The sequence below is a fragment of the Mauremys reevesii genome, linkage group 15 (genome assembly GCF_016161935.1).
Source record: "Mauremys reevesii isolate NIE-2019 linkage group 15, ASM1616193v1, whole genome shotgun sequence".
Classification (NCBI taxonomy): Eukaryota; Metazoa; Chordata; order Testudines; family Geoemydidae; genus Mauremys; species Mauremys reevesii.
The window spans coordinates 28,499,429-28,523,041 of record NC_052637.1 but is presented as its reverse complement, the minus strand read 5'-3'; the positions used below and the strand labels follow the sequence as shown (position 1 = coordinate 28,523,041).

The following is a 23,613-nucleotide window of genomic DNA, read 5'->3' as shown; positions in this document are numbered from 1 at the left end:
GATTTACCAGGGTTATGCCAGGGGAAGGGAAGATTTGAAATCAGCTGCCCAGTTGTGTCCCTTGCATGGAGGAGAGAGCGGCCGTGATCCAAGTAGGGGAAGAGAGTGAAAAAAAAGCCTTTGGAGATAAGGAGCAAAGAGAGAGTTGGGCGGGGAGGTGAAACTCAAGGGGTATTTTTTTCAAACACAGAATTTATTTTCAGAGGGAGAGTCGCCTCTCCGGAGAAGGCTAGGCAGGATTTTAGAGAAAGGGCTGAGGCTGGGGCTTCAGATTTATCCAATAATCTGCCAAGTGGAAAGGAGCCTTACTTATCGGCAGTAAACCTGGTGACCGATCACACGCTTTGTGACTCAAATATTTTTTCCCCCTGGCTGGATATAATCTATTTGGCAGCCTAAAAAGCAACTTATATTTTAAAGAGACCTGCAGGCAGTTCACAGCTCATATATTTTAATAGCTCCTGTTTGCTTTTTTCCCCGCTTTCTTCTTTTTTTTAATGCAAGGAACCTTTCAGAGTCTCTTTCCTTGACTCAAAATGCCTCAGTGCCATGGAATAATCCAAGCCTCATGGCCTGCACCTTCGACTGGTTCCAAACACCTCCACTCTTCCTTGCACTAATTAGCCCTAACCCACATTCCCCTGCGGAGCACATCTGAAGGCAGCTCCTCCACCCCCACTCCCTGTCTCTCTGCAGAGAGGGAAGCACTGAGGGCTGAGCGCACAATTAAGGTGGTCAGCTGGGAAGTGGGGATTGGGGATGCAGACAGACTGTTACCAGATAGGATGGTGGAGGAGGCAAAGGGGAATCCTGGATCAAGCCTAGGATTTACCTGTGACAGTCACGGAGAAACAGTTTGAATTTCAGCCCAGTGATCCCCAGTGCCTCCATGTCACCAGGGCTCAACTCAATAGTTAAACTTCCAGCTACGTGGGATAGGGCCAGGAAATATTTTCATCTCATCGGTGGACTCTGGTAACCGTCCCCTTCTTCAGTATAAATGACCTCAATGGGGAAAAGCTGCATGTCGCTGAAGCTTCGGGAACACAGATAGTGGCCTATGGAAGACCCCCTCAGTGAGCTAGCAAGAGCCAAACCTGTGTTTCTTTTCCCCTTGGTTTCTGTAGCTCACACGCCCGACAACTCCTTCATGGGCTTTGTGTCCGAGGAGCTCAACGAGACAGAGCGGCAGTTCATTAAGTCCAACAAAGCAAGCAACATGGCAGTGGTGTATGGGAAGGAAGCCAGCATCTGGAAGGTGGGTGCCTGCAGCGACACGGTCAGTCCACAGTAACAAACAAATAGCCACAAATAGCCAAAGTTTTGCCATTGGCTTCAAAGGGACCAGAATCTGGGCTAATGTGCATAGACTACTAGAAATCAGTGCTTAGAAAAGACCTAATTGCCCATTTAATTCATCCCTCCCACTGGCCCACGTAGGATTAGTCCCTGGATTATATCCCCTAGTGACTTGTCCAGTCCACTTTCAAGAGTCCCAGCAATGGGGCTTCCATCACTTCCCTTGGGAGAGAACCCTATTGTCTGAAACTTCCTATGTGGGCAGTTTATCCCCTGGCCAACTGCACTGCAGGGTTTCTTGCACCTTCTTTTGAGACAGCTGGCACTGGCCCCTGTCAGCGGCAGGATCCTGGCCTAGATGGACCCATTGGTATGATCCAATATAACACTATGGAAGTGTGTGGGCCACATTGAAACAGAATGGGTATCCCGGGCATCTTATGAAGTGGCTCGTCTTCCAACCATGGGACCAGTTAAGGTCTGGACACTCGCTGTTTAGGAGCTGAACTGACACCATCTAGTGGTGGCATATCTTTCTTTTTTGGTATTTGTATTGTAATCACATGCAGAGGCCCCAAGCAGGACGCAGTGCTCAGAGTCAGAGCCAGTCCCTGCCCCAAAGAGCTTACAATCTAAATGGACAAGACAGATGGAGGAGAAAAGAGAGAGGGGAAGTTACTTGTGCAAGGTCATGTAGCAGGTCGGGCTCAGGCAGGAATAGAATTTAGGTTTCCTAAGTACTAGTCCAGGGCACTAGCCACTGAACCACACTGCCTCTCATCATCAGCTGGCAGCAACTTTTAGTCACCACAGACATGGGTCAGATATGAGCCTGTGGCCTGTAGGTGCAAAACTCTTTTCCACTACTCCATCCCTGAGCCAGACAACTGACTTCCTGTTCCAACACCACTTCATCGCTAGGGAGACGAATAGCACCGCTATAACCCCGCTCAACAGTCACACCTTCTTAAAAGAAGACAGCCCTACCTGTCTCTTGTGTGGCCAGCAGTGGCATTGGTTATTGGGGGTGGCCTGAGCTCCACCCTCTTTTATCTGGAGCATGCTCAATGCTTTTGCTTCCATTATCCATAAGCAGGAGCTAATTATCACCCTCTTTTGATTTTTTTTTCTTCCATGCACCTCCTTGGGATGTTCCAGTTACAGGTATTGTATTACTCTAATCTATTCCTTTATTTAACGGTGCGTTTCAGACTAAATATGAATTATCAATAGAAAATGTATATCTGCAATTGAGCTCGCATTGTCTGTAGGTTAAACCTGCACTGCTACCAGTGGATGTTTATAGCTGATACTTTGCTGGGTTCTCTTCTTCTCCAGGCCCACCCTTTCTCTTACCAGTGCCACTGAATCTGTCCTCGCAGCCTGTTCTGGGTGCCGCAGTCTGCAGTTCCATAGAGCAACATATCTCTGCAACAAACCCTCCTTTCAAAACACACAATTGCAGCGCAAGTCTATATATCCCTGCAACAATTACCTGTATTTAGAAGTTACCCAGCACACACTTTCTGTCTCGCTGCACAGTCTTGCAGTAAGGAGACCTTTTGCTGATGGCTAGGCTTCCCTGCCCCCGCTCTCTTTTCCCTCTTTGTAAATGACAGCTCTTTGACTTAATCTTTTTTTGGCACAGAAATATTCGTGGCTACTAACACCCTCCCTCACAGTGAGTGATTCCAACACTCGCCTCGCTCTGTCGGCTACATTGATTTCTCATTGTCTCACTCCTCTTTGCTTCTTACGGATTTTTAAATAAATGTTATTAAAACTCTTTCACTGTCGGGAACCAGCTGCCGTAAAAGGTCCATGGAATAGCGCCCCATCAATTTGCTTCCCAGGAGAAAGGGGCCTGGATCCAAACTCTGAATTCCGGAACCTCCAGTCTGTGAGGCGGATCAGGACCACTTGCTTGGTCCACCATCCCTAGTTACCAGTCAGGATTGGGCAGCTGTGATGTCTCGTGGTAGAAATACCTGCCTCTTGATTCTTCACAATCCTGCACCTTGTGTAGTTCCTCACACCTGTGCAAAATGGGTGTAAAGGACTCCTGTTGTGGCTTGGTTCGCTTTTACACCCACCACTCTAAGTGACAACATATTGTGCGTCAATAGAGAATCAGGCCAGTAGAGCCTGTGTGGTGAGTTTAAGTCAATGAGCCCGATTCTCATTTAGACTAAGGCTCTGGCAGCATAAAGGAGTTTAATATGGGTGTGTAGGTAAAGGGTGCCCATTTTACGTGGCCAGAGCATGAAGAGAGGACTTAGTGTGAATGAAAATCAGGCCCAGTAGGTTTCCTCCGATTAGCAAGTACTCAGGTAACCCAGTGCGTATGTGTGACAAGTCCCCCTCTGTGCTGATCGACAGAAGATAGGCATTGTTACAAGCTGCTAACTCTGGTGCTTTAGCAGCAGTTCTAGAGGCCCCCGGTTCAATTCCCAGTGTATTGGCCAGGATGATGGCTGCCTGTCATACTCACCAGCCTGTACAATCTAGCACTGGGTAGGTAGTGTAGAGTCCAGGTGGTCCAAGAAGCTGAAGATGGGTGGGACTCAGGAGACCTGGATTTGACATTAAACATTCTGTGTGACATTGGACGAGCCAGGCCCCCTTTCTGTGCCTCGTTCACCCATCTGTAACACGAGACTAATGATGCCCTGCCTTGTAAAGTGCCCCTGAGGCCTAGAGTTGAACAATGCAATATAAACGCAAAGTATTACTCTTGAGTTGTAGCATTTATGTCCTGCAGACGAGCCAAGTACTGATAAACCCAGGATCAAATACAGTCTCTCAAACAGAATCTTTTTGAAGTTCAGAAACATTTGATTAACTTCCCACCCTTCCTCATTGTTGTTCCTCTGAACTTCCAGCTTCCATCTAGCACCAGGAGCAGAAGCACTAATAAGGAAGAAAGCCCATATTTCCAGCTCAGTTTTGTCAGCCAAAGCAGTTCAGATCATTTGGATTAAGCTGCAGATAAGCATCTGCATGCTTATTTCATCCAAACCTGAACTCAAAACATTTCGAGACTCAGGGCAAGTCTACACTAGAAGCGCTACACTGGCGCAGCTGCACTGATGCAGTTGCGCTGCTGTAGAATGTCCGCTGAAGACACTGTGTGCCGCCGGGAGAGCGCTCTCCTGTCGGCATGATTACTCCACCTCCACGAGAGGCAGAAGCTATGTCGGCAGGAGAGCGTCTCCCGCCAACTTAGCGCCAGTGTAGACAGTGCTTGGGTCGCTGTAACTTGCATCACTTGCGGGGGGGTCTTTTTCACACCCCCGAGCAATGTAAGTTAGATCGACGTAAGTGGCAGTGTAGTCCTGCCCTCCGTCACCACTAGATTTCAATGTGAAAATTGCTTTTCTCAGATACCTCTCGTTCCCAGATTCTGGAATATCCACATTCCCCATGTGTCATTGTTTCTAAACTCTGCTCTGACGTTTAATGTAAAAGTGCACGGGAGAGGGGCTGTACAATGTAGTAAATCTCAAGGGGTATTTTGTAGGAGGTTTTAAACATACACTAAGAGCTTTTTTAATAACCAAAAATCTTCAGAACACTTTTGTGCTAGGCAGACATGGAGTGTGCTCTCTCCTGTCAAGTAGGACCAAATCCTGTTTACTTTAGTCATAGGAGTATTGCAAACAGTGAGACCACTAGTGGCCCCAGTTCAGCAGTCCCTCCTGTCTCAACAAAGCACTTACACTCATGCCTAACGCTAAGAACATGCTCAAGTGCTTTGCTGTATAGCGAGGGGCTTACGTACATGCTTGAATGCTTTGCTGAAGTGGGCTCATGTAAGGCAAGCAGGAATTGGCTCATAGTTGCTAAGTACTGGCTGTCCCTGGATTCTCCAGGGCATCCTGGCTTCTGTCTGTTCAACTATAAGCTCTGTGGGGTAGGGATGGCTGTTGGGTTAGATCCTCAGCTGGTGTCAATGTGCATCTGGCCCATTATTTTATGTATTATAGGGAGCTGAGTGCATTGTTGGTGCTCAGTAAACAATAACGCAATACTGCATGGAAGAGGCTTTCTGGTGCAGTGGCATAGTGCATTAGTCCTTTACGTCAGGCCATGTGCGTTCCAGTTCTGATTACGTCAAAACAAGTTTGATGATCTCAGCAGAGCCCCTTGCATGATTAGCACTCTGCTCCTAGAGATCCCCGCCATGACAGCGTGGGGTGTTAGAGTCCAGGAACTGTTGGAGGGAGAACATGCCTAACAGCTGCCTATACTACAGCTGGCTTTTGCGAATGGTATCAGACTCTTCCTTTCATGAACACTACAGGTACTAATCCTTAGATAACTTCCCCCCACACACACACTTTTACAGATGGAGAAACTGAGTCACCCTGAGAGGAACTGACTTGCCCACGGTCACCAGAGCTGGGATTAGAAACTTGCTCCTCATTCAGTCAGCTGTCAGCTGAATTGTGCTGTCCCGTTCGGCTGCATACAAAAAGACAGTGTCCTTTATAAAACGTAGCACTCACACATACAGCTCCTTCCTTGTTAGGCTTCTGTTGTTTATCACACCTCAGCCTCAGCTATTCCAATGTTGGTAAATATGCCGTTTTGTGTTGCTCATTGTTCACATTGCAAGGCATGAGGATTCTAAATACCTGACGTTCAATTGATCTGTGCCTTGTGAGAATGATAAACTTGCCAGCAGAGACAGGCAGCCTGTTGAGCTGGGACTGCTGTTTAGCCCTTACAGCATGGGAAGAGTTCTGCAATGAGTGGATAGAGAGACAATGCTTTCCCATCTGTCTGCAACACTGAGACCTGCTCCCAAGGAGAGAGGCAGAAGTCCATAGAATGCGGAGGGTTCCCTTTGGGCTGCACGCACTGGCTTACACGGGGAATAACGTGCCCTGACTTCATATCAGAGAGTTTTGCCTCAATATAGCTTTGGAATTGGAACTAAAGGACAATGGCTGCTGAGCTGCATGCATCCTTCATGCCACACACAGGGCTAGTGGGACCAGAACAGAGGATGAAGAATGGGGGAAGTATCTAGGATGTACAGTTGGAGAGAAGAAGTCCATAGCCAGAGAGAGAGAGAGAGAGAGAGACGCACAGAGAAAGGGAAGCTGCCTCAGGGACCAGTAGGGACAGAAGCAGGAGAGACTGAATCCCACACATCCTCTGACGTTCCCTGAAATACCAGAGGGTCCGAGCTTTGGAGGGGAGGCCGCTGTCAGCTCTCAGACAGGGAGTGAGTGGGGTGGTGAGCTGGGCTCTGTGTTACTTAACAGCACCACTTGCTGGCCATTCTGCGCAGCACCGTGGAGGAGAATGGGGGTGGTGGGAATCCTGCAGGGAGGGCACAATAAGGGGAGAAAGGATTCGGCCTCTCTCCAGCTGCAGGCACAATAAGGGGAGAAAGGATTCGGCCTCTCTCCAGCTGCAGGTTCAGTATGGAGTCCAAACCCCACCAAGGAGGGTCCCAACCAGTGTGCCAGATGGCAACAGTGGGGGCCCGGGAGGGAGATAGGGCAAAGTGTGGTGTAAAGCAGAGACACCCCCCCCCCAGAAGAGAAGAGACACGGATGAGTGCCAGGTGGATAGAAAGGGAGATGGGCCTGGGCCCAAGCCCCTAGCCAACCCCTCTTGGGAGACTTGGCATCCAAACTCAGAGGCCCATGCTCCTCTCTCAGTAAAAGTTCATGTCTGTGGGAGCACACAGGATTAGACAGTGGCTGGGAGAAAAACACATTCCCGTGCCCAGGTAGCTGCCTTTTCAGCTGAATACAACTGACAGCCATGAGGCTGTTTCTGACAGTGGGGGTGAATAAATGGCCTCTTTTCCATTAAATCCCCGAGCCCCCAGGTCAGGTGGGTTAATCAGCAGAGCATGTCTGGGGTTCTGTGGATTGGAACAGCTGCATTCTGCGGCCTGCTTTCCACATTCGTCAGCCCTTCACAGCCACCTTCGCCTCTGCCCTCCAATCAGGTAGATTGTGGCTTATTTTCTTCTTTTAATGCTGCTGAGAAGTTGTTTTTCCTCCCAAGGCTTGTAAAGAGCCTGGAGAGGGAAATAAGTAGAGGAGAGAGAGATGACTGCACTGCTGAGTGTAGTGCTGATCACAGCTAAATTCAAAGAGAAAGCTGTTTCTCTTTTGTTGTTGCTAGCAGGGAAGATAATCTCAGTGAAATCCATGCTTGGGATTCTTGTATGGTGCTGTATTGATCTGCAGGGCTATTAGTTTGATAAAGCGATAATGAAGTCCTTAACAGCTATATGCAATCCTTAAAGGGTAACATCAAATGAGCGCTAGGATTAATCAGCCTCATACTATCCCCCCACTCTTCTAAAAAATAAAACATGCTGAAGTTTTGCATTTTTGCCATGCATGTATGTAGATGGAAAACTGACGCCATTCTGCAGCTGGAGTGGCTGGTCACTTGGGTCATAGGGTGCAGCAGGAACAGAAAGTGCCTGTCTGCTTTGTCTTGCTGAAATAACTTCAGTGAAGGAGAAAGAACTAGTTGAGCTTTCTGATCAATGACGCATTTCACATGGATAACACCTTTGTTTCTACTTGACTATCCATCCAATCTATCTGTTTCTGTTAGCCATTCTACAGGGGAGGAGAAGGAGAGGGTCCTGGGAAGAAAGATGAATAGTTTGTATACAGCCGGGACTATACTTTTTATTTTTATTTTTATAAACACAGTTAACCTGTGGAACTCACTGATGTGGTAGTTTATTAAGGCAATTATCTTATGATTTTTTTCAGAGGATTAGGTGTTTATACGAATAATAGCACTTGCATTTGCACAAGGTGGGATGCAAATTTTAAGGGATCTCAACCTCCATGCTTCAGTGTATAAACTGATTGTTGAATGAGGTCAGGAACATACACTCTCACCACCACTTGCCACTGATACAGTATTATAACCTGAGGTTGCATTATAGAGAGTTTGTGACTTCTACTGGTTAATATTAGGGCCAGGGTATTGGCCTGGACAGACCATTGGTCTGTTCTAGTATAACATTTCTTAGGCAGACTCTCTTCCTGGGGCTGACTATATCCAAAGCCCAGGTATGTCGCATCTGATTCAGGGAACTGATTTTGCCCTTACTCATACCCAGGTCAAAGAGGAGCAACTCCGCATCATTCAGTGGGATTAAATGAGAGTGAAATTGATTTACAGTCCAGGAGTCCTAAAAGTCTGCCTTCCCTGTAGAGGGATTTCCTGCCCTGCAGACTGAGTTCCCCTGAATAACAGTAAAAACAGTGAGGGAGTCCTTGTGGCAATTTAGAGACTAACAAATTTATTTGGGCATAAGCTTTTGTGAGCTAAAACCCACTTCATCAGATGCATGGAGTGAAAAAAACAGTACATATGCTATTATATATATTCTGCTTACTGTTTTTTTCACTCCATGCATCCGATGAAGTGGGCTGTAGCCCACAAAAGCTTATGCCCAAATAAATTTGTTAGTCTCTAAGGTGCCACAAGGACGCCTCGTTGTTTTTGCTGATACAGACTAACACGGCTACCACTCTGAAAACTGAATAACGAGTTCCTGTACATAAAGACTCCCTCGCTGCTAGAGAGGAGGTCGTTTAGTGTATGTCTACACTGCCGTGTAAATCCAGGGTAAGTGGAATTCAAGTCAGCGGACCCTGGGTTAGATGTTAGAGAACCCAGGGCTTGAGCGTTGACACTGAGTGTCAATGCTAGGTTAAGAATCTTCCAACCTGGGCCCAAGCTCAGGGCTCCAGCGTCCACACTGCAGTACCCAGACCCAAGTCCAACCAACCATATTCCAGACTTCCTAACGCCCTCCCAAAATGTTGCCGCTCTAGCCCTTTGTTCATGGGTCAGTGTAGGAAAACTTGACTGTCCACCAAACTTGATTGTCCGGAGAACAAAGAAAATCAGCCCATGGGATTGTGGGATATTTTTGGCAGACTCCCAGAGCACAAATGCAGCAGGGCTGCATCTGCACTGCAAAGCAATAGGGCTGGAACCCTGGGTTCCGGTTTGACTCAGGCGAGGACCCTCCAGCCCTGTGGATCCTGGGATCTTGGGTCAGCGTGATTTGTATGAAGACGAAAAGAGAGTTAGGCTTGAGCCTGAGTTTAAACCTACACTGCAGTGGAGACATACCCTTAAAGGCACTAGGATGGTGAGATCAGAATAAGGAAATACCCCTTTATTTTGGCATTTGAGAATCAAATATCTCTCTTTTGGAGCTAACATGCAGCTGATTTTCTTCGCTTTCCTCCCCCAGGGCAAAGAAAAGTTCCTGGCCATCCTTAACAAGTACATGGAGATCCACGGCACTGTTTATTATGAAACCCAGCGTCCTCCGGAGGTCCCAGCCTTTGTCAAGAACCATGGCCTTCTGCCACAGCACGAGTTCCAGCAGCTTCTGAGAAAAGCCAAGGTACTTAAAATAGGGGTGTGGCCCTTTCATGTGGATTTCTGACAAAGTCCAACGTTACTCCTCCATAAAATAACCAGCTGCTGGGCAGGCGGACCAGAGTTGCCTTGAGAAATGTAATTCATTAGGTGAAGCTCTTTTAGCTGGAGGAGGCTGAGGCTAGTGCCACTGAAGCCCTTGCTTGCAGGCCACATCAACTGCAGTAATTAGGCAGGAGCTGAGCTGAGCAAATCGCAACAGCGAATTTATCTGATTAATTTCCCCTTTTACGAATTGTCCATGGTCAGTTCACAACATTCTCAAGTGTACGTTATTCAAAATCATTCACTAATTTCTTCAGCAAATAACTCTTAGTCTGCAGGTTATTCGAACTGTGACTATTACAACCGGATACGCAACTTTTACTGTGACAATATGTAACTAACTCATGTGATTTACATACGGTAGCTAGAACTCAGATAAATGACTTGAGAAACCAGCTTACACAGCCCCAATTTCAAATGGTAAAATTGATTGTCGGATTGGTGGTTTGCCTTCTGTTGATTAATTACATCCAATCAGAGAAGAGAAACCATACCACGTGACTATCCAAAGACAGTGCAAATTTTGGATTTTAAATTTGACAATTGAATATACTATTTGGAACTGTCTCTTGAGAAATATTCATACTTTGGGGTTCACATTTGTTTTTTGCAAGCAGTTGCTCTATTAGAGCTTGTGAGATTGAGCATTTGTGGAAAGTAAATGTGAATTACATCACACCCATTGTCACACCAAAGTTTGCTGTTGGGTTCCACTGAATGTTCACAGAACACTTTGGTCACTATTTGCTTAGCTATGTCCAGGAGCTTGAGGTCTGTGGATTGATTGATTAGTAGGTCCTGAAATGCTCTGTGCTGATATCGCAACCTGAGCCCAGCACAATAGCACTTGCTAGAGTCAGGCAAAGTACATACTTCCCAGACCACCCCCAGCACTGTCAACTCACTGTCATGCAACCCCCCTATTATATTCCAGCCCTTGGCTTTTCCTGAGTAAGGACTGCAAACAGTTCCTGAATTATGTGATGTGCAAATGCCCACTGGCACGCTAAATACCCAAACTCATTTCATCCTGTTACCAGGAAATAAAACCAGGTCTATAGACATGAGAAGCTCAGGCATGTAGCTGCTGTTCCACCTAGGTCTGCTACTGTTTTAGGCATGATTCTGATTAGATATCTAGCAAGCCAGCAGCTTTCAATGTGGAAACAGTAGGATGAATACAAGCATGATATAAGGAGGTGCAACTTCCATTGCTGTTAATGACACGGTCTCTGTTATAAATGAAGGGGTGAAGGTGTACTGTGTACAATTTAGCTTTGATAAAGACATCATTTTGGGGAGAACTTTATAACACATTTAAGCTATTGTGAATTGACATACAAAGAGCTTCACCTAGAGTTCAGTTAGATCAGCCTGCAGATCTGCGGAGCTGAGCACCAGAGAGATAGTTCAGATTAGTGAACTGAAGAGTCAGAGCTGCTGATGCATGAGATTGCAATGGGTCTGAGCGATGGTGTTCTTCACTCAAGCTCACCAGGGTTCGTGGTTTTGTTCCCTGCAGCTTTTCATCGGATTTGGATTCCCCTATGAAGGTCCCGCTCCTTTGGAAGCAATAGCCAATGGGTGTGTTTTCCTGCAGTCTCGTTTCAACCCGCCGCACAGCTCCCTCAATCATGAATTCTTCAGGGGGAAGCCTACATCAAGAGAGGCAAGTGGTTCTGCAATGTTGTATGATCAGAATTTTGCAGGTTGGCCTGAGCCATGGCATTTGCTTTTGGATTCAAACCAAAGGAGTGGACTAGCTGAAAAAAATCTGGCTTTGGATGCAAACTTTCCCCACAGTTCAGGGGTGTGGTTAGCTGTGGGTGGGATCAGAACCTTGCCCTCCCAATCTGATTCCTCCCCTCTCCAGACCTGGAGAAGATGGATAAAATGAGACCTGGGTTTGAATTTCAGCTCTGCAAAACAAAACCTGACCAATGAGGCTTTTGCAAAAATCCCAGACCATTTCCGAATTGGTTACCCCAGAGACAGACTGCAGCCTGACCCTCCCATTCCCAAACCTGGGGTCGTAGGCTCCCAGATAAATTGGGATCTGAACTTGAATTGCTCCTGGTTGTGGTTTTCTAAAACAGGACTGATTTTTTTTTTTGCAAACTTCCCTCATGGGCCTGCCGCTGGCTATGAATTTAATCTGAGTGCAGCGGGAGCTCTTTAAAAGTTAAAGGGTTGAGAAAATTGAACCTTGTATTATTAATAAAGTGGATAATGCAGTGTAAATTCCCACATCCCCACTGAGAAAGCCCCTCCAGGGGCCACATCAAGGACCTCTTTTCAGCTTCTGTTTCAGTCTGAGGCCGTTCCTTACCAAGTGAATTAGAATCCGCCCTAACGTGTCCTGCCCGACCCTTGACAGCTCCCCTTCCACTGGCTCTCAGACTGGATTACATCTTCTGCAACCACTCTTCTCCAGGCAGTTGGGCGCTTCCGTTGCCTTGGCAGCCAGCCCGTTTGTCATCATTACAGTGTGGTGGCTGCACGCTTGCATGCCATTCGTCTTGGCAAGAGGCAGAGGCAGTGCAGGGCTGCTGTAATTAGCTCCTGTAGAATTAATTCTCCTGCCGCGTCCCCTCCGTGTTTTGCTGATGTTAGCGTAATGCAAGTTTTGTTGTGAGGGCCCCAGTTCGCTCTCAGCGACTTGGCAAAGCTGTGAACAGAGCAACCACTGCGGAGCGTGTGCATGGTGCGTGGGTGTGTTTGTGTGTGAGATGGAAGGTGTTGGAATCATCCCTGCTGCTCCTTCTTTTAATTTGTGTCATTAAAATAGCCGAGCTTGCCATCCTTAGCTGCTCTCACTAGAGAGAAGTGTGCTGATGACAGCAAAGACGCAGAAGAGAGGGATAATTAATTACCATCCTCTCTTTATTTATACGTATCTCAGCCTTCTGGGCAGGGCTGAGATCATGGGAAAGTTGAAAGTTTTGTGTTTTAGCCCAGCTGATTGGTCCATATGTTAGAAGAATGGGGCTTACCCTGGATTGGGTCCATTGGTTTACTCGAGGACGGTCCTGCCCTTTGGTTCAGCTGATGCTGTCTTCTTCTCAGTGCACTGCCAGGTTTACTTCAGCTCTGCATCTTTGGGAAATGCTGTGACCCAGAGGTTCGCTTTGCATTGCAACCTGCAGCTGGCAAGGGGCAGAGTCTTTAGCCTGCTGTGAAGAAGCCTCCACTGCGGCTTCTTTGAGTTAGTAGCTGGGCTTCAATTCACAGCGCGGCTGCGTAAGCAGCGCCATGAGTGGATTAGAAAACCAGCCTCCCTCCGGAAAGCAGCTGAAACACGGAAACCCGAAATGCCCATGATGCAAAACCCTCCACAAATGGTAAACTCCGTCCCCCAGGAAGAAGGCCAGCCCAAGGACTAGACACCCCGTAAGCCTATGGGCTTTGTGGGATTTCACTGGCGCCTCTGCAGAGGGGAGAATTTCACCTAAGGCCATTTGGCAAAAAAAAAAAAAAATCAATCTGTGTGCAAGTTCCCCCACCTCTAATGGATACTGTTCTCATCTCCCCTGGCAAAGGGCTGGGGGAGCATGATCACGTCTGGCAAAGCATAATGCTCATTATATAAAATGCTCTTTGTCACATCCTTCTTGCTTTCAAAGCCCCTTTGTTACCATTGCCAGTTTTCATCCTCCTTTCTGTTTAGAAAATGTCTCTTCTCTGCATCAGGACTCTTTCGTCTGACCTATGCACCCCTTTGAAAGTCTGGCATCAACTTCCACTCTTTGCCCTGCTTCCTAAGACACGACCTGTGCTTGTTGGCTGCCTTGCAGCAATGTCAATGAGGCTGAATCGACAGACGGCAAAGGCTTAAATGAAGGAGAAATACATGGGGTGGAGGAGAAAGAAGATTGATCTACAGCAGGGATCGGCAACCTCTGGCACGCGGCTAGCCAGGGTAAGCGCCCTGGCGGGCCGGGCCGGTTTGTTTACCTGCCGCGTCGGCAGGTTCGGCTGATCGCGGCTCCCACTGGCCACGGTTCGCCGCTCCAGGCCCGTGCCACTTCCCGCCACCCCCATTGGCCCGGAGTGGCGAACTGCGGCCAGTGGGGGCTGCGATCGGCCGAACCAGCCGATGCAGCAGGTAAACAAACCAGCCCAGCCCGCCAGGGCGCTTACCCTGGTGAGCCACATGCCAAAGGTTGCCGACCCCTGATCTACAGGAAGGAAAAGTGACTGCCGATGGGAAGCAATCCCCAGACCTGGAAATGTGAGGGGAAGAGTCCTCACTGAAAACAGGAATGCTCAGCTTTAGTTTTGCAAATTTAATTTTAATGGGATTTAGGCATCCAAAACCATTAGGCGGTTTTAAAATATCAGCCTAAAGGCAGAGAGCAGGTGGGTTTGGATTAAAGGTTCCACTTTGGGTCCATCTCTGCATGCAGTGGTTTTAGTAGCCATCTTTGGCTTTAGTAGCCACTGTTCCTGCTGCCATCAGCTCACCTTTCGCATTGCCTAGCTGCAGGGAGGTCACTGTGTTTGGCCACAGCTCCTCCTGTAGGGAATGACACATAGTTCATTTTTTGTTTCCTTTCTCAGGTGTCCTCCCAACACCCCTATGCGGAGGACTTCATAGGGAAGCCTCATGTGTGGACGGTGGACTACAATAACTCCGAGGAGTTTGAAGCCGCTATCAAAACCATCATGAGGACCAGGGTAATTGCTGGCAGAATTCATTGAAACACTGAGATAAGCTCATCTGTTGCTGAGATGGAGAGAACGGAGGGCTGGGGATTTGCAGGAGTCAAGAACAAGCAGTTGTTAGCAACCCCTGTGTCCCTCTGTGACTGTCCCAGCATTAGCGGCTAGTCATCTCTCTGAAATTGTTTGCACGTGCAAGCCAGAAATCCCAGTGTCTCAGGACAGGAGGCTACTTCTCTTGGCTTTCAATGGGATTTGTGCTCCTGAGTTGCTTAGGCTTTTTTGAAAACCTCATTCAGTGGAATTACACTAGTGTAATGAGATCAGAATCAGGCCTAGCAGGTATGGATAGCTCGGACTCTGTAGTAACTTACCTGGAGCAAACCTCCACACCTCTTGAGTTTCACCCACAAAAGCTTAGCCCTATCTATGGGGTCAGATTTTCCAAGAGCTCAATTCCCATGTATATCTCTAAATAAGTTGATGGAACAACCTCAGCTGCTGGGCTCTAAGCACTTGAAAATCTGGCACAAAGGTTCCTGCATGGAAGCTGAGCTCTCTGAAAATCTCTCCAGTAATGTCCCCTGTTCAACTCTCCATCAACATCCCACTCCCCATCAGCCAGGGAGTTAAACCCACTCATTTAACCAGGATGCAATTTTCTCATCCTGCATCCTCCTTCCCAGTCCTGGGATATTCCGCAGCAAGCATCTGGAACTACCAACCCTGTCTCTTTAAGCAGGTAGTATTTTTGTCTGCCCTGTATCTCCCCATGTAAGTGCTGCAAAAGCTACAGGTCACTTTACCTACCGTTCCTCTGCTGCATTTCATTTAATTATTAATTATTATTATTTGCATTTAACAATTCAATAGGAAAAGCCTCAAATCCCACCTATTAAATATGAAGGGCTGAAGAAATTCAGCAAAAAAAAAAAGCCCTTTGAAAAATGCAGCAACTGCTGTGTGAGCTGACTTCTCAAAGACTTTTAAAATGTATCCATCATGAATATTTACCTCTCCAGCGGCAGGAGCCTTTCAAGTTGTCCAAATTATTAAAGTCAATTTTCCTGGAGGGGAGAAAAGTGCTGATCTCCGTTTTGCTCACAATTTGCTTTGGGTAGGATGAGGTGTCCCTGTTGTTACAAAAACCATACGCCACAAAATAGCATCTTAATAAAAAATGGCCTGTGTCTGACTCAGACTAACAGGAGTCAGGGAATTTGCTAGATTCTTCAAGGGTTTTTTTGGTTTTTGAGTGAATTTGTAGTGTTCATGTCAGATTGTGAGAGCAGCAGAGATCCAAGTCCTCCATCCGGAGAGCAAGCTGTGCTGCGGTGTAGAGCTCCCCTGCCAATATTCCTCAGCCCAGATCTGTTCAGTTTCTTTGGCCCATTCCATCCTTGCTTCCTCTGCGAAGCTGCTATCAATCAGGCTGATCCGCACCATCAAGGGAAGTATTGTGAGCCCCTTCTCCCATCACAGCCATCAGATGGCAACACTCTTTAATTGTTACTCAGCATTTGTGGCAATTGATCTGAGGGCTGGTTCTGTAGTGCATAGCCTTCTCCATAGCCACGTCCATTCCCCCAGGGGAAATCGCTCACTAGAAAGTGAATTATCAGATTAAAAAAATCCCTAAATCTCAAAGTGTTTAAATTCCTAATTCAGTAACACTCCTTGGGTGTAAAAACAACGAGGAGTCCTTGTGGCACCTTAGAGACTAACGCATTTGGGCATAAGCTTTCATGGGCTAAAATCCACTTCATCAGATGCATGGAGTGAAAAGTACAGTAGCAAGTATAAATACACAGCACATGAAAAGATGGGAGTTGCCTTACCAAGTAGGGGGTCAGTGCTAATGAGCCAATTCAATGAAGGTGGAAGTGGGCTATTCTCAACAGTTGACAAGAAGAGGTGAATATCATGGGAGTGGGGGGAAATCACTTTTGTAGTGCTAATGAGGCCAATGTAATCAGGGTGGCCCATTTCTAACAGTTGACAAGAAGGTGTGAGTATCAGCAGAGGGAAATTAGTTTTTGTAGTGACCCATCCACTCCTAGTCTTTATTCAGGCCTAATTTGATGGTGTCCAGTTTGCAAATGAATTCCAGTTCCGCAGTTTCTCTTTGGAGTTCCATCAAATTAGGCCTGAATAAAGACTGGGAGTGGATAGGTCACTAAAGAAGAGGGCATAGATAAATCAAGAAGGGTCTTTGTGATTTTGCTGCTGCTCCGTGGCATGGTGTTTTTACAGTATGAGGAAAGACTCAACAAGGGATTGCAAGAATGAGATGGGCATGGAGAGAAAGAGAGAAGATCACGTGCCATCTAAGGTAGCCAGTAGGAAATGCCACTGGGGCTTGTCTCTAAGTATTGGGGAAGGGCCTGGGTCTGGCTTCTCTAGGGAATAGAAACAAATGTTTTGTTGTGGCTCTAGATGATAGAACATCTAACAGACTGATGTTCCAGTGCCCCTGGGGACTTGATAAACCATCTGCTTGCCAAACAGCAGCATCAGGCTCTGCCCTGTATTCGGTGCTCTTCCTTGAAGGATAGCACTCCCAAGTGGCATTTCTTTGAAAGGCAGCAGGGCACCAGAGCTGACAGCTGGCTGACTCTGTGACACTATTAGCGCTCATACCCGAGCTCTCCCCATATGACAGCAGTTTGTTAGGTGTTGGATCTTTGGTGTCTGTTACGGGCACTTGCGAGCTGTAGTTTGTTTTGGTCTCGTCTCATCTCTCCTCCTCCAAAATATTGCAAAGAATGTATCAAACCACCATATACCAATTATTTGTCATTAGGTTCATCTCAATTAAAATTAAATTTTCAATAATTACGTCCCTGCCGCTGGGCTTCCTGTCAGCTGTCAACAAAAACTGAAGTGAGCAGCGTTGACCGACTCTGTTCCATCTGCGCTGGTGAAATGTTCCCGGAGAGAGAGGGTGTCAGCTGCCGAGCTGGTGTTTAAAGGGCACATGCATCACATCCTTTGCATGTTACATGATGGGTTAATGGAGGTCACGTCTTTCCATCAGCTGTGTAAAATCAGCAAAAAACTACGAGTGTTAAAAAAAAGAAAGTAATCAGATCTCCACCCAGCAATGCCAGGGGCTCCACCTCTCTCCAGAAATAAAATGGGACAATGTCTATTCTCTCCTTTTTGGGCCCACTCAATCAGCTGCCAGAGGGGGTGAGTGCATTAGCCTTTCACCTTTTAAAACATGGATTCGCTGGTGCTCAGCACCGTGTGCAGTTATTTACCCCAGTGCCTGGTGGGTGTAAAATGCTGCCATCCTGATTGGGCACCTATTTTGCACTGGAGTAAATGACAATACAAGGTGCAGGACAACACAGAATCAGGCCAATGGATGCCAATCACCACTGAAGTCACAACTGGCATTGAATTTATTAGTCTTTCATCCTAGTGTGTATTACAGAGCCGCTGCCTGTTCTGGCCTCAGTTTCTGCTTGAGGGAAGCTCAAGACCAGGATAGGTCCATGGTGCCATGGCTCAGGATTCACATGGAGTGGCAGAGCTGTGTGCAGCCCAAGACTTGACTAACAGATGGTGCTGCAAGGGATGGATTCAGGTATTGTCATATAGGCACATGGCCTCAGATTGGAATAGCAGTTGATGCTGCAGGTCAGGACTTGGGTCCCTTGGCAGAACTGTTTGAAGAAAGCGTAAACTAGTGCTCTTCGTCTCTCACCTTAATGAGTAATAAACTGACTCCAAGCTCTGCAAGGGGAAACAAAGAAGACAAAAGCCTTGTGCTCCTCACACAATACAATCTCTTCAAACAGATGAACACATTACTTGTCTTCACTTCAAAGCCGGGCCCACTTCTCCTCTCATTTAGACCACTGTAAATCTGAAGTAACTTCAGTGAAGTCAGCGGAGTGACTCTGGATTGACATTGGTGTAAACGAGAATGAGATTTGGTCTGATAGCAGGTGACTGTGGGAGAAGTTTTGGGTGCACAAAGGTTCCTCATTAAAGGCTTTTGCTGGGCTCATTGGAATCCCAACACGCATGCACACACACTCAAGTAAGATAAAGATTCTGGGCAACATTTTCAGAAATACCTAAGAGACTTAGGAGTCTAAGTCCCATTTTCAAATGTGGGTTAGGCACTTAGGAGCCTATGTCTCACTGGAAGCCAATGCGATTTAGGCTCCTGAATTCCTAAGGATACTTCTACACTGCAAAAATACCCCTGCGGCAGCAAGTCTCACAGCCTGGATCAACTGACATGAGCTCATGGGGCTCGCATTACAGGGCTACAAATACAGTGTAGATCAGAGGTAGTCAATTATTTTTTAAGGTCCAAATTTCTTGGTCAAGATACAGTCAAGACCCAGACTCCAGAGAAAATAATAAGAAAAACAATGATAATAATACGTAAATATAAAGATTTTGGGGTCTGTTCAAAAGAGTCTGCTGATCCGGATTTGGCCCACTCCACCCATTGACTACCCCTGGTGTAGTTGTTCATACTCAGGCTGGAGCTTGGGCTCTGAGACCCACTAGAGTGAGGCACATTGGCAAGGCATTATGGGTAAGCTTGTCCTGACATGACTTGACCCGAATCTGTTCCATTGAGAGAGACATTCAGGGCTATCACGGTGCTATCAGTCTTTCACCAGCAGTGAGGGTGTGATCCAGATCTCATTGCAAGACTCCCGTTGCCCTCGGTGGGTGTTAAATTGAACTGAATTTGCTTTAAAAGAGTAAAAACTACAGCACAGCTGTCACAATTTTATTAAAAATGTGCAATGACTCTGGAGGAGACTTGTTGGCTTTTTTCCACTGGGCGGTGTCTTCTTGGGCTAATCCCTTACCAAGTTAGAGCTCCTTTTAAAAGATGTTATATAAACTCGCTGGGAACAGGGTGAGAATGTAAAGTAACTCACAGTAACTTCCTCTTCTCTTTTTTTAAGGGCTGGTTTATTAGAGATGCTGTCAAGGCAATTAGGCCTAAAAATTGACCTAGCATAAAAGCCTTATTATGGGTTTTTGCTGCAAGCTTTCCCCTGGTATTTTGTCTTTAAAATAATGTTTGCTGCAGCAGGAAGAGAAAATAAAATCCCGTGGGAGGGAAGAGGGGGAGAAGAAAGAGAGCAAGTGGCTTAGGGTAGCTGTGTCACAACTCCAAGGGTTTCTCTAGAAAGTGTCTGGACGAACTCAAGAAGCCACAGGATCCCCTCATGCCCTGTCTCTGGTGTCTCACTGAAGGATTGGCTCAGTCCCTGGCATCAGGTTCTCCTGAGATAACAGATGCACCCTGTTGCCATGATACATATATGGAAGCGTCATGGGACTTAGCATGAAAGATTCTGGTGTGCACTCAAGGATGGTCTGTTTCTAGGGCCATGAACATGGTGGGATCCTATGGAAAAGGTGAAAACCCTGATCTAGAGGATCCTGTCTGTCTGTCTGAGGGGTTCACAAACATTTGACGTGTGGACCACATTTTACCACAGAGTTTTTCTTGTTGGTTCCTCCCTTCCACTCATGATTGCTCAGGCTACCTCCCCTCCCATTCATGGTTGAATAACATCTGTGGAGCAACCACAGCAATTGTTGACATGGAGTGGCAATATTAGGAAAGCGTGGAATGTATTTTTTAGCTGCAAGTCTCTCCATTAGCCAGCTTGTATTCACACACCATCTTTTATCAGGACACAGTTTATTGCCAGTTTATTTTCACTGCAAAATCCAAGCAGTTTTTTCCTGACTTGTTTTGGATGCGCCGAGTCTTCATTTATTCACTCTGATTTAAGGTTTCGTGTGCCAGTAATACATTTTAACATTTTTAGAAGGTCTCTTTCTATAAGTCTATAATACACAACTAAACTATTGTTGTATTTAAAGTAAATAAGGTTTTTAAAATGTTTAAGAAGCTTCATTTAAAATTAAATTAAAATGCAGAGCCCTCCCCGGACTGGTGGCCAGGACCTGGGCAGTGTGAGTGCCACTGAAAATCAGCTTGAGTGCCGCCTTCGGCACGCGTGCCATAGGTTGCCTACCCCTGGTTTAGCTGAATGTATTGGAGCTAAGTCTTGAAGAAATGTTATATGTGATGATGTTCTTTTTAGATACCAAGCATACCACCAGTAAAGTTTGTTCTCACTGCCTGGGTCTCTCTATGACCAGTCACACTTAAGTGTAGCTGCTGCCGACAAGTTCTCGCATGGAAGTAAATAAGGCCATCCATGGTGCCAGAATATTACAGGAAAAACTTACGCAGCATCATTCTAGAAGGACACCTACTGTGTTGGTCATTTGGTAGCCAAGCCCTAGGATGAAGTCCTGGCGACAGCTGGACTTTTTGTGCGTGTGGCTATGCGTGTATCCCCCACAAATAAATTATTTGTGATTCAGATGGCAACCTCATTCCAAAGCCAAGAAGTAGTTTAGATTTGCTGGAAAATGGATCTCCGTTCTCTGGACAGGTGTTTGAATTTTAGCTTGAGCCTTGGCTCAGTTTGTGACAAAGCCCCATCTTGGGCATGTTGTGCTCTCTTTCAAGTTTCAGAAGGAAAATCCCATCCCCTTCTCCCAGGCTCAGCACTGCAGCATCTGTAACAAGTCATGGATGCACTTTTTGTGTTCCAGGCTTAGCAATTTCTTGTTTTCCCCAGTGCTTATTGTTACTAAGGATTCCTGACCTATTTATAAAAAAACTCAAATAGAGGAGGCATCAAGCACCATAAACTCAGGCGAGCAAATCAGTGGGCAGTCACAGGTAGCCAAAAAGAGAGCGAAAAGTAAGGAGACAAATTCCGGCCCACCAGGAAATGTGACGCTGAAAGAATTGTCCTGGTGATGAATTACAGCTGTTACATGTTGTTTAGAGGCGAGGGAAGGAAAGAGGTTTTCATTGGAGGTCATTTTCTTGGGCTTCAGCTTTTACGTTGTCAAAAATAGTTCCCACACAAGCAATATAATAGAGCCAATATTCTGGTGTATCGAAGGGAGAAGGCTTCATTATTTTAAAGTCAAACATACAGGAATATAATGAAAAATTATATATTTCAGGCTATGCTTGGGAGAGTGGCATATTAAGCATTGCAGTGAAAATAGCTGGTTAAAATCTCCCCAGTCTGCTGTTACACGGTGTTAGGCAATTGTGTTATTTTCTATTCATTTGTCTGATGATGTTTGGACTTTTATTATTATTATTTTGAGTGAGAGATTTAATATTTCCTTTGGTGCTGCGATTCCTCTCGGAGACTCAGCCCTCCGCAGAGAAATCCCATCTCTACATTTATTCCTCAGGTACCTGCCTGGGATTCTAAGTGCTCCATCTGACAATGGTGGGCTCCATTCACTATTGCTCTGCTGCTCCTTTGCACCTTCAGTGCAAAGCAATTGCACACTCCCCACCCCAGGGATCCTGGGGCTGGTTCCATTCGCTCTGCACTCACTGGCAAGCACCCCCAGCAAAGGGGACGTTCCAAGGTGCATTGGGGAGGCCTGTGCCAGGAATGGGGGAATTGTGGCTGCGGAAATTCTAAACTTCAGTTGTTTCCCAGCTGCTGCAAAGCCCACAGTAACCATATAAGTCAGAGCTGTCCAGCCTGTGCCAGGTGCTGAACTGGCTGCCAGCAGCCCCAGGATTGGGGAGGGGGAGCAGTGTCCTTGCACTGGGCTCCGCACTTGCACAGGGATGAGTTGGGGCTCCTGTCTTCTGTTCCCGTGAGCCCGGGCACACCACTGCATCCTGTGCAGTGATGGTGAGTGATGGAGGTGCTGTGCTGTTGCAGAGTGGGGTGAAACCAGGGCGGTGTGACTGTATGTTGTTGGTGCTGGGGGTACAGCTCCACGAAGCAAGGGGAGTTGTGCTGCACCACTGAAGTGCGGTGATGGACCCGGTGGAGCACTGGAGGGTGTGCAGGCTTTCAAGAGAGCTCAGCACCCACCAGTGGAGCAGAGCTCAGCACGCCAGGGACATACTGGGCGCAGAGCTCTTCTGACAATCTGGCTCACGCTCGGCTGGTAAGAGTTTAGAATCCAGTTCGTCTAGCGTGGGTAGGGTCAGGAAGGATGCAGCACAGCTGCTTCTCTGCACCAGTCCTGGCCCTCGGCTGTTGATTGCCTGACAGGTGGCTTGTTTCTGCGGTGGCTGCAGTGGGTTACATTTCAAAGTACCGCTAGCAGGCTGGAGACAGGGCTCCACAAATGATCCTTAAGCCACCCCACACAGCTGTTCTCTAAAACCATCCTGACCAGCACTGGACATGCACATCGGCAATTGGTGACTCCTCATTCAGCATGGAGCACCACTTCTCCCTCCTCTCCGGTCATGTGCTGCAGGTAGGATTGACTCGGTCAGATCCCTGGTGAGGTTTCCCAGAGAGTCCCAGCCACGTGGCTCCATATGACTTTTTCACACACTCACCCCTCACTCTACTGCAGTAAAAATCTTTAAAGATGGATTTATTATGAGGAACTCACCACCTCGACCATCTAAGCATGCGCTAGATTCATAGACTCATTTCATGAGTTACTTCCATCCATGCTGCACCTACCTTTCTCTGCCTTATAGTCCATTTGATCCCCTCTCTTGTAATGGGCAAATGGAGAGACCCTTACCCCTAAACAGCAGAGCAGGTCACGTGTCCAGTGAACATCAATGGGATTTGGTTCTAGGACCTCCTCAGTGTTGTCAGTCTGGCTTGCCTGGGAGTTCTCGCCACGTGCTGTCCCAGCTCTCCACGTGTGGCTGGCTCAGTGGACCTCGACAGAACTGCCCAGAAAAACCACAGACTCGGTTAGGTGGCGAAGGTGCTTGGCTGGGTTTATTGTCGACTAAGCACCGTATTAGCACCCCTGCTCAGTGGTTATAGGTGCCCGTCACAATGGACCAGCTCAGTCAGCAGCAGGTCTTTCTGCTGCCCCTTAGGCCAGACAAAGGTTTAAGACGAGGTATACCAAGGTTTATAGACCGAGACAAACAATCTGGGCTAAACAGCAGACGTGCCAGCTTCTGTGTTTCATGGCATGTTTGCTACCTCCCCTCATTTCTTTCTCCTGTTGTTTCTGACAAAGTATCTCTGTTCATCACTCCTATCAAACTATCTTATCTTGTGCTAGGTTGGGGTGTACTTGTGCAAGCCTGCTGGAATGTGTTTACATATTCGGAGT

General features: G+C 47.0%; 1 protein-coding gene across 7 annotated transcripts in view; it reads left to right on the top strand.

Annotated features, from left to right (window-relative positions):
* MGAT5B (alpha-1,6-mannosylglycoprotein 6-beta-N-acetylglucosaminyltransferase B) overlaps positions 1-23,613 on the top strand; it is a 170,812-nt gene that overhangs the window by 129,313 nt on the left and 17,886 nt on the right. For 6 of the 7 annotated variants that reach the window (XM_039502379.1, XM_039502381.1, XM_039502382.1 and 3 more), the window contains 5 exons: positions 1,128-1,258; positions 2,458-2,463; positions 9,563-9,718; positions 11,321-11,467; positions 14,359-14,475. In XM_039502379.1, the coding sequence (XP_039358313.1) occupies positions 1,128-1,258; positions 2,458-2,463; positions 9,563-9,718; positions 11,321-11,467; positions 14,359-14,475 (557 nt within the window). The remainder of the gene's footprint in view (positions 1-1,127; positions 1,259-2,457; positions 2,464-9,562; positions 9,719-11,320; positions 11,468-14,358; positions 14,476-23,613) is intronic. The other variant, XM_039502380.1, reaches the window with a different exon arrangement.